At 35.4% G+C, this 14,895-nt stretch overlaps 1 protein-coding gene across 2 annotated transcripts in view; it reads left to right on the plus strand.

Annotated features, from left to right (window-relative positions):
* Nucleotides 1–14,895, plus strand: part of LOC125231664 (macrophage mannose receptor 1) — a 136,568-nt gene that overhangs the window by 73,113 nt on the left and 48,560 nt on the right. The window contains exons 2-3 of one of the 2 annotated variants that reach the window (XM_048137166.1): nucleotides 6,261–6,524; nucleotides 11,546–11,599. In XM_048137166.1, coding sequence (XP_047993123.1) covers nucleotides 6,261–6,524; nucleotides 11,546–11,599 — 318 coding nt within the window. The remainder of the gene's footprint in view (nucleotides 1–6,260; nucleotides 6,525–11,545; nucleotides 11,600–14,895) is intronic. The other variant, XM_048137165.1, reaches the window with a different exon arrangement.

Here is a 14,895-nt window from a genome sequence, read left to right on the forward strand (position 1 = left end):
AAACCGGACTAATTCTAATAAGGCCTGTTACCCTTTGGGTTGGAAGGTCAGATGGCAGTTGCTTTCGTAAAACTAGTGCCTACGCCAAATCTTGGTATTAGTTGTCACAGCGGACCCCAGGCTCCCATGAGCCGTGGCAAATGCCGGGATAACGCAAGGAGGATGATGATGATCTTTTTTGAAACTAGCTACATCTAGCTTATCGAGAAACTGGCGTAAAAACATGCAATATTGATAGACTATTCTGAACGAGGCGGGCTCTTCTGAAATCTACAAGAGACTGAAATTATTTTACCAAGAATTTACCTACACTTATAGGTAGCATGTTGAATGCCTTAGGTTCCAGATAGCTTGACCCAAAGTTCTTCATTCCTTGTCTGGAGAGGGCGTGACATTCACGTAATAATAGGCTGATCTGATAAGATGATTTTTTGTACATAAAATATTCCATACTCGAGAAGGATACATACCTAACAATGTGTGAAATTTAGAGTGTTGAGTAAAATTAGCCTCTTGCTACCAGGAAAACTTGATTTCACGTCACAAGCACGCGAATAGGCCCTCAAGAATTCAATGTCTCAATCAAGGAGCATCTTGACGGAAAACAAATTATTTAAGATTTCATTTCCTTATTTTGTTCGCAAAAGGGCTTTAAGAAATTATGTGGCACTTCAAATCTGGTTCCATGTTACTAAAATTAACATTTTAACCACACAAGTACCATGCAGGGACTTTAATTGCAACTGGATATGATTTGTGGAGGATTTACCCCTTTTATGGAAATGACTTGATGGGGTATTTTATTTCATTAAGCTCAAGTTATTGTTTAAGGTATTTTATGTTCTTGGATTTACTATTACCTACTGTACTTTAAAAATACCTAAAATATTAAGACTTGCATCCTTCTGGAATCATAATACATGACAGGAATATATTTGCAGCAAGAAAACTATTTATGCTTACTTATAAATAAATAAATAATAAATAAATAAATATTATGGGACATTCTTACTCAGATTGACTGAGGCACTTGTGTTGTGGGTACTCAGACAACGATATATATAATATATAAATACTTATATACCTACATAGAAAACATCCATGACTCAGGAACAAATATCTGTGCTCATCACACAAATAAATGCCCTTAGCGGGATTCGAACCTGGGACCGCAGCTCAGCAGGCAGGGTCACTACCGACTGAGCCAGACCGGTCGTCAAACTTACATGTAAACATAGTACTTAAATGTAACTTATATGTATACCTTGTACTTTTGGCACTTGAAAAAAGTGTAAACAAACCTGAGCTGTCAAATTTGAGGGTTGTTTATTAGGTAACGTTTGGTTCCTGAATTTTTTTCTCTATTTAATAATAATTGAGGTCACTACTATTTTCCATTTCATTCCACTAACATGTAATTTCGTTTAATTTGACGAAACGTATACACCTTCACGAATACAAACATATCGTCATTAACATTTAATGAATATTATTATTTTCTTCAGGGAATCATCAACCAAAAAGTACCTAATTTTGCAGAGGTTTAAAACTCATGGTTGCATTTTTATCTGGGTGTAACTCCGGTTTCACATTATCCGATCCGATATCGGATGTCGGAAGGATTTCGATGGAAAAATCCAAGATGGCGCCTGTATTGTATGGGATATCGGTCCTACATCCGATATCGGATCAGATAATGTGAAAACGCACCTAACTCCATTAAAATATAAATTTTATCTGTCTGACATTTGCCATTGCTTGTTATCAATCATCATCATCATCATCATCTGTTCCGAGTTCGATATTTGTGTTGATGATTGTTATATTTAAATCTGACACGGGAAGTATAGACTTGGCTTTGTATGAAAGCAATATTTTAGACTTAGTAAAAACGCGTAATACAACAAACTGTAAGTGGGAAACATTTGAATCCACCATACTCGAAGTAGCAAACAAGCACACACCAAACATGAGACCACCACGCAAGCCACCACTTAAACCTTGGATCGACAAGGACATAAAACTAAAAATACGGGAAAAACGAAAAGCATGGGACAAATACCTACTTACGGGAAGCAAAGACGATTACAAGCACTACAGGACACTTAATAACTCACTTCTAAATATAACTAGGCGATCTAGAACTGAATATGAAAGCCGTATAGTAAACCTCGGACCTAAAGCTTTTTACGCGTACATTAGAAAACAGCTATCTACTAAAGTTTCAGTTCCCCGAGTTATGCGCGACGGAGACAATACAGTAACATGCGAGGTTGACATAGCAAATGCCCTCGCCAAACGATTTGAAAGTAATTATGTTAAGGAGTCAAATGACCCAGTACCTCTAGTTGCGTGCCCTCGCATTCAGGAATCTTTATGTAACATTACCATTACAGAAGACTTAGTCTGGAACAAACTGAAAAAGCTGCGCGATGACACTTCCATGGGCCCCGACGGAATTCCAGCGATCCTACTAAAGAAATGTAAAGCTATTCTGCCACCACTGACGCACATTATGAAAGAATCATTCAACACATCAACCGTGCCGTAGAAGTGGAGGAACGCCATAGTGACACCTATTTACAAAAAAGGAGACAAGCTCAACCCCAATAACTATAGACCTATCAGTCTAACTTGTCTAGCCGTTAAACTAATGGAAGCGATTATAAACGACGAAATAAGACAATTCCTAGATAGTAACCATATCATCGTCGATCAACAACATGGATTCATGAAAAGGAGATCCACCGTCACCAACCTATTAGCATGTGTCAAAATCTGGTCTCACCACGATAACGCGGAACCAATCGACGTGATATACCTAGACTATGAAAAAGCCTTTGATAGAGTGCCTCATCGCAGACTCCTGGCTAAGTTGGAACACTTCGGCATAAGGGGAAAGCTTCTACAATGGATAGAATCATTTCTAAAAGACAAAAAATTCAGGGTGCGAATAGCTGACAGCGTATCTGACGAATTTGATGTCTGGAGTGGTGTTCCGCAAGGATCGGTGATCTCAACCACCTTGTTCAATATATTTGTGACTGACTTACAAACCGTCATCAAGTCCAACTTCAGCTTCTTCGCGGACGACTCCAAGCTGTTTGTTAACCCACTGATAGACCACAGCAAGCTACAGTTAGACCTGGACAGAATTAAGGACTGGTGCCTCACATGGCTTATAAATTTGAACGAAACAAAATGCACAGTTCTGCACATGCACAAAAAGAACCCAAATATGCCCTATACTTTAAATAATGTACAGTTATCAGATACTGCGACCCAACAAGACCTGGGAGTTATTATGTCTAACGACCTGAAGTGGGAACCGCATATTTCCAAAATGGTAAAAAGGCCAACTCGATAGTTTACATCATTAGAAGAGCTTTTCGTATCCTTACTCCTGAAACAATGCTAAAAATATACAAGACCTATATAAGACCTATTCTGGAATACGGTTTTCAAGTATGGAATCCGTACTTCAAAAAAGACATTGATATGATCGAGCGAGTGCAGCGTAGATGTACTAAAATTCCCGCACAACTAAAGTCACTCTCCTACGAAGAAAGATTAGTGAAGCTGGGCCTGACGTCACTGCAAAAGAGGCGTGAACGTGGAGATTTGATCGAGACCTTTAAAATCATTCAAGGGTACTATGACTGTCCAGAACTAGTCGACTTGTTCACTCGAAATTCAAACACGCGCAGAAGAGGACACAACATAAAACTTGTAACAACAAAGCACAAAACAAATATCGGTAAAAACTTCATTACAAACAGAATAGTGCAAGCTTGGAACAAATTACCCTCTGAAGTTGTGAACTCTACCAGTGTTAATCAATTTAAAAATAGACTAGACAAACTATCTAAGTAGTGAAATCGTGCAAAGTGAACTATGATTTAGACGTACCAGCATCAGCTGCCTGTCTAAAACGAAATAATAATAATAATAAATTTATGTTTTTTAGGGTACGGAACCCTAAAAAACATAAATATAAAAGGTACAAAAGGAACCCTTATGGCGACGCTTTGTCCGTCTGTCTGTATGTCTGTCACATTTCTAAATATCTCGAGAACTACTTACGCTATCGATTTGAAATTTGGAACAGTTATGAACATTTTAAACCTCTACAAGCTGAAACTATTATTTTTAAAAATATATTAATATTAATTATAGAAAATAGCCAAAATGGAAAGGGGCAAACTGTAAATGTCAAGTTACTAGGTCAAGTGGGGTGGGTATCATTAGAAAGAGCTCAAATTGTACATATCAAAACTATTTTTTATAATTTTTTTGTAGTGGAAAATACAAAGAATTATGAAGGAAATGTAAAAAATGAAATACTATCCCCTTACCTTCCGAACTTTATCAACGAAAAATTATGACTTTTTACGAAATATTGGTTTTAAGCTAAATTTTATAGGAAAAGGTTTCTGGCCTTAAAAGGTTCACTATCCCTGGATCTGTCAAATTTGACGGCTCCGGTTTGTTTACACTTTTTTCAAGTGCCAAAAGTGCAAGGTATAAACATAGTACTTAAATGAGCGTTGAAGTAAATTTATTAATGTTAACTTTTGCAAATGGACTAACCTAATATTTGCAAAAAATACGTTTTCCACAATATTAACAAGGTAAATAAATAATAAGAAAGTTATCGTTATTCGACGATTTCTGCCTTTGAATACTTTATTACCTTATGCAACATTTTCAATTTCCAACGCCTTTCGTGTCTGATATTTTTTGTCATACTTTTTTCTTTCATTGTTACTGTTCCATATCTTTTGCATGCGTCTTAAGGTCAAAGATTTCTATTTTAACGTTGCCTAGTATCGAGTATTGAAAATGGGTAGATAACTATATTTAGATATCTTGATGACAATTTTACCACTACACCTCAATATAAAAACGTTATTGAAGTAATGTCAAAATCTTAAGAACATTGTTTTATTTTAAATATTAAATTCCAAGCATAGTGTTTGCCCTTTACAGTTAAGGTCTCACCTTTGAGCGATAACAACTTCCGCTTTGTTCGCTCCGGAGCATACACGACATGACAAATGAATATCGGTAGAATCAGATGAATATCAAACTAATTAAAATCAATCACACACACACACATAAAAAACGTCGTGCATGAATGCGATACAAATATGAATGCTAAGGTCGCTGACGCAGCTAAAGACCTTATCAATTCGTCCCATCAACACGATGTTGCAATTAATCATAAACCAGCTTTATTAATTATCCCGCCATACAATTTTGATGCGAAGGGCATCATAGATGGCCCTAAGCAGTAATAGGTTTCTGTCTTCAAACAGTCCAACTTCCTACGGAAGCGTTTGCTTATACAATACAAGTACAAGTTTGTGGTTAAAATTAACATATCCTTTACCTTAATTATTTGGTTACGAAACATCCTCGCATTCACCAGGTGGTTTGAGACCAATCGGAAGATAACGCTATTGTCTGATATGCGGAGTATGTTAACAATGGAGGACGAGATGTTCCACCAGTTCAATGTAATTGGAAATCAAATTATGTTGATAAAGCTAGAAACAATAGTACAAATTGATTTATAACTTGCCAGTCAGCAATTCTTCTAACTCTATAATTTCTCTATCAACCTACAACATGATCGATTATCTTGCTGCTTACTGAGCATTCATCTCTAGTTACATAATCGACCTTGGACGACATATTTTAGGCTACTGCCTACAGTCCATCTAAATGTCATCAGTTAGCAAGAAGTGGAGCATTCTACGCTGCCAAAAAATCTGTCTTCACTAAAAATCTCTGTCTTTTTAACTTTTCTTCAGCAAGAGGCAAAGCTTGAGAGTTTAATTTAATTGATGAGTTTACTCAAAATAGGGAAGATTATTAATTTGTTTGCATGGAGTGAGGAGAAACGATAAAAATGACATCGGTTTCAATTGGCCTCCCTTTCCTACTTTGGGTCTTCTTCATTTCTTTTCCATCGATGTATAAAGTGACATGTGAATTCTTAGGATGAAAACACATCTATCAGCACCGAGCAGCATTTTATGTATGGGAAATCGCTCGTTAGTAAGACGCTTACGCATCGGAAAGCTGAAAGCATGCGTACGCATGTTCATACTGACGAGCGGTTTCTCATACACAAAATGCGGCTCGATGCTGATAGATATGACTTCACCCTTAACAATGTCGCTTTATCTGTCGATGGTCGTGAGCCCACTTCATTCGCGCAGTCATTTTTATCTATCTTTCTCCTTTCTCCACAGATTTCGAAGAGCTATCGCGTCAGAACAAGATCACGAAGCAGATTCTCGAAGCGTTTATTCAGAAGAAGTTGGGGCTGGCACGGCACAATGTTAGAGCGCCATCTATACGGGATATTCTTCCTGTGCCGAAGCAGACAGAAGCGAGGCCTATAAGGGAGTTGGGGCACGATGGAGACGTGCTGCAGGATAACCAGGACTTGCCTGAGGATGATAACTTGCAGAGCGTTGAGAGCGAGCAGATTGACTCCATCTATCCTGAAGAAGGCATGTATTGCATTTATAGTTTACTAGCTTTTGCCCGTGGCTTCGGTCGCGTTAATTTCGAAAATTGTGGAAGTCTCCATATAAACTTCTACCCCCCATTTTAAGAAGGTGGGAGGTTAGAAAGAGACAGAAAGGAGCCTATGTAACTTTCCATCTCTTCGACTATCTCCACTTAAAAAATCACGTCATTTCGTCGCTCCGTTTTGCCATTTATAATATTAGTATGGATATTAACTTTCATCTTGTTCCGTTATTACGAAATGGTCATCTTCCTGTATATAATATTTAGTATTTGTAAGGAAATCAACCGAAATAACGTGCTTAATTTAGTCGGATTAATTATTGTTGCCCACCAATCATTGGTAGGCAGGTAATAACAATACGTCTCTACGGTCCACCATCTTGAGTCAAGATCAAGCCTCTTGACCTAAGATTTAACATTTGCGGTTAAATCTCGACACCAATGTAAATGTTACAGACATGACTTACGAAAAACAAAGAGCTGCTTCGCGTTTGCACCAAATCTGGGTTTGACTAACATTTGTCATACGTTTGCACCTATTTGATGTTTACCTTTTAATTACCAGATGTTGACTTTCACGAGAGCTTGCCAATGTTTAACTGTTTGTGTGTCGCCGTGAATGGAGTAACGCATGCCGTTGCAATATTCATAAGCAAATATAGTAGATTATAGTCGGAGTCACGTCAATGATTTCAATGAAGCTAATGGCAAGTCTTCGTATTTATGCATGGGTCAACTGTCAAAAATGTACGACCTAAAATGACGCATGACAAAAGTACCTAATCTCATCAAAATCAAGCGATTTAGCTGAAATTTCAAATTCAGATACTTTTGTGTAAAATTTTGTGAAAATGATTTACAAGTCCTTTGGTGAGGGTTGTCTCTTCTCTATTGTCACACTCGGCATTTTCCCGAATTTAAATTAACCAAAAGTTTTATAATTTATTCGTTTAATAAACTTATAAATTAGTATAGCATCTATACAGTATAATTAAGTTAAACCGACTCTATTAAGGTTACACGATGAATGATGACTTGATGACCTTTCGCGATCTTGGCGTTCTTCATTACAAGAATCAGAATCGAAGGAAGTTAAAAATTACACTCATTTTAAGTTCAACGTACATTATAAAACACAAATAATTTTTGATTCTATTCTCGAACCACTCGCTTCGCTCGTGGTTCAACTATAGAATCCTTTCACTTGCTCGTTTTTCAATTCCACACTCGGCGTTAAAATACAACTTTGCCCCCTTGTATAACAAATAACTATTATACAACAACGAAGTGATTCTGCGTAGAAATCTAACATTAATTCAGAATATGAAAAGTGGTGAGTACGTCGTACACTGTTATAGTGGCGTCCTGAATACCTATTTATTTTTATTCAGTACAACTTGATTACATATTAAGTACATTTTTAAATAATGTCATCAACCTTAACGACGTCAGACGACCGCCTTGAGTTGACCAGCGACTTTTTAAATATGTTAAATTGAAATGTAAAAAATAACATCATTTTTATGTTTTTTACCTAGCGAAGAATTATTCACTGTCACTAAACCTGTGTCAAATTAAATTTAAATGAGTAAATATTAAATTTTAATCAACTGTGCGTACCAACACAGTAGGCATACAGTTTTTATTGCAATAGTCCTTGATACAAAAGCTTTAGTTTGTGCAATAATGCAAACGCACATAGATAAGGACTGTATCGTTAAATATGGGGACAACTTTGAGTAGCCGTATTTATTTGCTATTATATTTTTTTCTTATAACAAGACATGGGCTTAATAAGTCACATAATAAGGTACGCATTTTGTCCTAGAAACTCGACGTAAAGCATGTGGTTTACGGTTACAGCATTGACTTAATCCTCCCGAGTACCAATTACGATTTCGGACAAATGCTACTAGAAAATTCACAAAGTGCGTACAAGACGACACAATTGCGAAAAAAAATTGTACAGTGCGAACCTCAACGACACATGATCCACAAAGCAGAATATCTAGACATAGTCTAGCCACTGTTATTTAAAAAAAATAAAGTTCATGATCTGTGTATGGCGGCCATTTAGAGAATGTGGCATGGTGCTTACGCTAACTCCGACTTTGATGTCGAATTTAACTATCATACACTGTTTATATCGATCTGGTTTAGGCACTGTTCAAACACCATGAATGTCTATTAGACATTGGCCTATGCCTAATTTTTTTTATCTATTTCTCTCATCCTGCTTGTATCAAAAATTTACGGCAAACCGGAACGTTGCTCAAAAATGCGTTTTTTTAAATTATATAAATTCACCGCATTTATTCTGCAAGTGCCCAATTGAACAACCATGAAGAGGACTCTTAAAAAAATATATTTTGGCAGCATATTAACCTTTGTTTGTCGAAATCGTACAAAAAGTCTTTGAGATATTCTCAAATTAAGCCAGATTAGGGGTTGTCCGAAATGTATTTGCTAGACCTTAATGAAAGTACCATAAAGTCCCTAAAATAAAAAAAATATCAGACCTTCTTATATCAAATAGTACTTACCAATACCTTCAGATCATACTCTCGGACCATAATAATACAAAATTATGCACATGTCAACATTTAGACGAGGTTTGTTGTGTCCCTATAATTAACGATACAGTCCTTAAATACCGTACAATGCTCAATATGCTCAAGTAATGGACTAAAGAATAAATCATAACATATTTCAAATAGAACACATTATCTTAATTATGTATTTTTACAAGGTTGTTATGTGCTATTTGTTATTTTTTTAGAGGTCACTCCTTTTATATTAAATAGCTTCAGTTCTTTATTTGTTTTGTTACTAACAGACTCCCTTCAATTTTGAAATATGTACTGCATTAAAGATCAAAGGACTCGGACGGTAAAAACGGACTTTAAGGTTATAATAACGGTTACCTTTGTAGAAGCACGGGCGAAGAAGACCTATCTAAAATGTCTGACTTTTTTTTCTCACTTTTTTTGTAACATGGGCATTTTTTAAGCGATTCATAGTTCATACTCAGAATCGCGAGGTCTTTCAATCCTGGTGCCGCAGCCGAATGGCTGGCGACGCGAAACGAAAACGAAACACCGTGAAATGTAGTCTGGCTCTGTCGCGCCAATACGCAAGAGCGATAGAAATAGATATCTACGAGCGTTTCCGTATACCAATCAACTCGACAAAGTGGTAAAATAAAAAGTGAAAAAAAATGTTTTGTTAGGGTACCCCCCCTACATGTAAAGTGGGGACTGTTTTTTTTTTTCATTCCAACCCCAACGTGTGATATATCGTTGGATAGGTATTTAAAAATGAATAAGTGTTTAATAAAATCGTTTTTTGATAGTACATATTAAAATTTAAAAAAATAATCACTTCTAAAGGAAAAAAAAGTGCCCCCCACCCCTCTAGCTTTTGAACCATATGTTAGAAAAATATGAAAAAATCACAAAAGTAGCACTTAAGTAGTTGAACCTATCAGCTTGATAGGTTTAGTAGTTTTTGAGAAAAATACGGAAAACCTTATTGGATTACCTTATTGAGATTTGGGGGAGCGCAACGAAGTCGACTCTTAAAGATCTCCAAATCACGCAAAACAAAATAGTCAAAACACTGTTTCATTATGATTATCTCACTCCAACAAATAAAATATATTCTGAAACAAAACTTATGAGCGTTCATCAGTTGTATATATACAAAATATGCATACTTATAAAAAAAATACTAACCAAAAGTATACGTACTCAACTAACTTTCGTCACAAACAGAGAAAAAGGCAAACGAATTCTTCGAAATGCTGATAACTTATATCTGCCACCACCGCGCACAAAAAAATTTGGTAATAAAAACATCACTTATGAAGGAGCACGTATTTTCAATAATTTACCAAAAACAGTAAAGGAAGCAACTACTTTGTTTAGTTTCAAAAAGAAGCTCAAAGACCACATCATTCAAAATATTCCAGTTGCCTGAATACGGACCTGTACTGCGCACAACATGACTGTGTTGTCGAGCATCAGTTGCGACCAGAGGAATGCGTTCAATTATCATTCTACCTGATTTTTAGAGTCATAAACACCTACTGTACCAGTCTAATATTACAATTGTTTTTTTACATTGTGTAAATTATGATTTATGAACTTTGAATTTTATCATTAAGAAATGTGAACCTTGCTGCCTACTAGTGAATTAACTAAGATATGTATCTAATACTCATTAAGTGAAATGTAAAATTTCTTATGAGATAATAAATTTCTTTAACCCGAAAACTACGGAACCCTACACTCAGCGTGGCCCGACACGCTCTTGGCCGGTTTTTTTCTCCTATTAGGATTGAAAAAGCTCGCGATTCTGAGTGGAAACTACACAAAAAATCCAAATAAAAAAAAGTGTGGTGGACAGCTTTTAAAAAAATCGCCCAAGTAAATAGGTACCTACGCTATTTGCAAAAAATATTATAATGAAAGCTTGATCATGCTAAAATAAGAGCAAGTTAATCACCCTCCGGATCGAAGCTATTTAAGCCGCAGCAATTAAAAAAGAAAACGAACTTTTTCTCAACAAACTGGATCAAAAATAGCTCATACAGCCAATTCAACCTTCAAGAGTTTATTCCTCTAAGGTTAAAGACCGGTGTAATGTCCTACGAACAAATAATAGTAGTGAAACATGTCAACGTCGCATTTTTAAATTGGCCATTAATTTAAGAACATGTTATCCGATCTAACCTTTCCCGCTGCGATAATGGGCAATAACCTATCATGGATGAGATTCTATTTTTACTGTCATCAAAGGTCTTTAAATATATCGAAAAGTTTTAAATAGGTAGCTTTTTACTTCGATTTTTGATCTAAAATAGTGTAGCTTTGTTTTCTTTTTTGGAGAAAAATTATTATTTTTTCCTTTAATAGAAAAAAAAGTTGTAGTAACGCTTGCAGATATTTCTGCTTGATAAATAAATAGCTTTTTTAAGATTTGTTTCTTTTTGTTACAGGTAGGAGTAAAAAGTACTTCGGCCCCCCATTCGAAGCAGAGTCGGATGCAAGTCGTAAGCGGGACCTTATTTTACTGCTTATAAAACATACATTCTGCTCGCGTTGCACCAATGATGGACAAGGACCTAGTGATGGACATTTCTAGTTCCTATAATAAAAAGGTTAATGTTTTAACTAGGTAAGCTTAATTGCAACACTCAATCAATAACGTACTTGACTATATTTAATGAAGAATTAAGTGTTCTTCACCAGTTCCCTGTCAGTTTGTGTCCATGACTGGTGTCGTTACCTTAGAATTAATGTACCTAATGCATTGAGTCACACTCACACTCTATAGTGAAGTGGTAACTTTTTCAGCGCTTTATTTGATTAGTTTTTAAGAATAGGTTCAAATATTATTTAGATGATATTTACTTATTAGTATTATTATAAATACAGTGACAGGTGAGATGAAACTAATTGTAAGTACTTGGGTGTGGTCTGCTACTTATCTATTCTTCTGCAAATTTACACAATTCATACCTATTCGATAAATATGAAATTATATGTTGCCTAAAGGTATAATATAGGTATTATTTATAATATACAGGTACCTATATAATAGGCTACTTTACTCCTAGTCAAAGCAGTTTCTTTTTAAGAACTGTCAAAACGATTTTGAACGACTTGTTAATATGGAATTAATATGAAATCGAATTGAGTGACGTCACGGTCAACTGATTTACTATACATATTTCTATCTGATTTTATAAAATATAAATTGGAGTTAAAAATAACTTCTGTCCCTGTTTTTCTTATAATTACCTGATGCTTTATTTCGTGCATGGTATAAAATATTTTATTTTAGTAAAAATATGGGTGTACAAAATTTGCTCTAAAATATATCCCATAGCTCTCATGTAGACGAATTAAGAGTTATGGAGTAATGGGGCGTATTTTTAACGGCCTTCCAAATCTCAAAAGAAGGGGTTCTCAATTCGTCTGTTTTTTTTTTTTTAATGTTTGTTTCTCGATATCTCCGTCGTTACTGGACCGATTTTAAAATATTTTTTTTGATTGAATGTATATGCATACAGATTGGTCCCATTTCAGAACCCAGTTCTGGTGGTGGGATCCTGGAGAAATCGAGGGAACTCCTCAAATCTGAAAGGCATACATATAGTGATTTTTGTGTTTTTAAAGGAACAGCATACATTTACGTACGGAACAGTGACATTTGGTGCAGTGGAACTCCTGATGATGGTCAGAATGGAACTCCTCAAATCTGAACGGCACACTTATAGCGACTTTGGTATTTTTATAAGAACAGCATGCACTTACGTCCAGAACAGTGACATTTGGTGCAGTGGAACTGCTAATGATGGTCAGAACGGAACTCCTCAAATCTGAACGGCACACTTATAGTGACTTTGGTATTTTTATAAGAACAGCATGCACTTACGTCCAGAACAGTGACATTTGGTGCAGTAGAACTGCTGATGAAGAGTGAGCCGCCCCTGGTTAGAGTTCCGTTCTGATAATCATTCTCATCTGTAAGTACTTCAGAATCATCCAAATTTCAAAATTGGTTCAGAAATGACGGAGATATCGAATAACTAACATTAAAAAATATACAGACGAATTGATAACATAATCCAACATTTGAAAGTATTTATCACCAGAACCCCAAAGGAAGGCGGTTTTTTTTTCTTAAAAAATATTTTACGCTTGACTGTACCTACATCAGTTATGTAGACAGTAATTCAATGCTATCACTCTTCTTAATGAATCGAAAACTTTTCCCTGAAAAGGGTCATCCACTCTTTTAGCTTTTAGCTTAATTATTGCACAAAATGGATTCTGATGGCTAATTAATTTGTTATTTAAGGACTGCGTATTTTTTGTTTTTGCGAACTGGGCTGTTTTTTCGTGTTTTTGCTAAAAATACGGGTAACAAACTTATTTCTTTATAGAAACGGATTCTATAACAATGTCATGCCCTTTTTAACATTTGAAGGAAACAAACAACGTAGGTACTTAGTAGAGGGCGTTATTTTTGTTCAAAGAGTCAACTTTTTTTGTTATAACTAATTAACTATGTTGTGATAAACTTACATGAAGTTGCATTTGACAGAGCACAGGCAGATAATGATTTGACATGCATTTTTTTTAGAAAAAAAGCGTTCAGAAAGCTTTATAATATTTCGATGAAGCTTGAAAATCTGATCCTCTTATTCGTATTCCTTCGAAAGTTACATAGTAGTAATTAAATTCTGAAAATCAATACAATTTAAGAATCCGTAAATATCCTGTTATTTAAACAGCCATAAGGCCACAGCCACGTACTTGTTGTAAAGGTTCTCACGCGAAACCTAATAAAATAAGGCTGCCATAAAATAATAATGCGAGACAATAATGATGGGCTAGTCAGTGCGAGTGGTCATCGCTATGCGGTCTGACATTTGAGCTACATTTATCAAGGCCGGTTCACGATCTGTTCTGTACGGTCGAATGCATAAACATATATACAAGTCAACGTATCAAAAGCGTGAAGCGCATCGCCAACAAACTGTTTTACAGTTTGGCGAAACTTTAATGATATGTTTGTGTACATTGTCTTTTTTTGTTTAAAAAAAAGTGTATACATATTATGTACGTAAGGTCGTGTATAGGTACCTACATAATATTGGGAATTTTGGCTTGCAAATTGATACCATCTTCTGCAGAATTAGCTGGCATGTTACCACCTTTCAATGGAATAAGGTTCGCTGATAATTTGTTTGTTGTGCTATTAGTAAAATTAGTGGCAAAAGATCAGACTATCAACGCTCAAAAACTTAACAAACTTAACAGTAAGGCTAACAGAAAAAAAAATAAAAAGATGATCTGGAAATTACATAGATAGATAGATAGGCTTTATTGGCACAACAGCAAAAAAAATAAACAAATGATTATAAAAAAGATAAATCTACATAGATTGGCATAGTTCCTACGATGAGTAGGCGTAGTTCCTACGTTAAGTAGGCGTAGTTCCTACGTTAAGTAGTTGCTGTTCTCATTGACTCAAGTTATACATAAATACTAAATTTTACGTAGCTTTATATAGGTTTTATGACAAACAGTTCGTTTCTTTAAAACATGATATGTGTTAAGATGAAATCCGATAGATACTAGGTTAGGTTTCGCCTGAGTGCATTTAACAATACTAAGACCTATAATGAGACAGTGGCACTAATTATGAAGTTATTGTTACTTCAGGTATGAAGTAACAGATTAAATGGTAAATTAAACAGGTATATTTCAAGTTACGAAACTACGATGTAAAATACATACATATATTAATTAAAAGAAGTATCTATACTATTGCATC

This window comes from Leguminivora glycinivorella, chromosome 12 (assembly GCF_023078275.1).
Source record: "Leguminivora glycinivorella isolate SPB_JAAS2020 chromosome 12, LegGlyc_1.1, whole genome shotgun sequence".
Taxonomy (NCBI): Eukaryota; Metazoa; Arthropoda; class Insecta; order Lepidoptera; family Tortricidae; genus Leguminivora; species Leguminivora glycinivorella.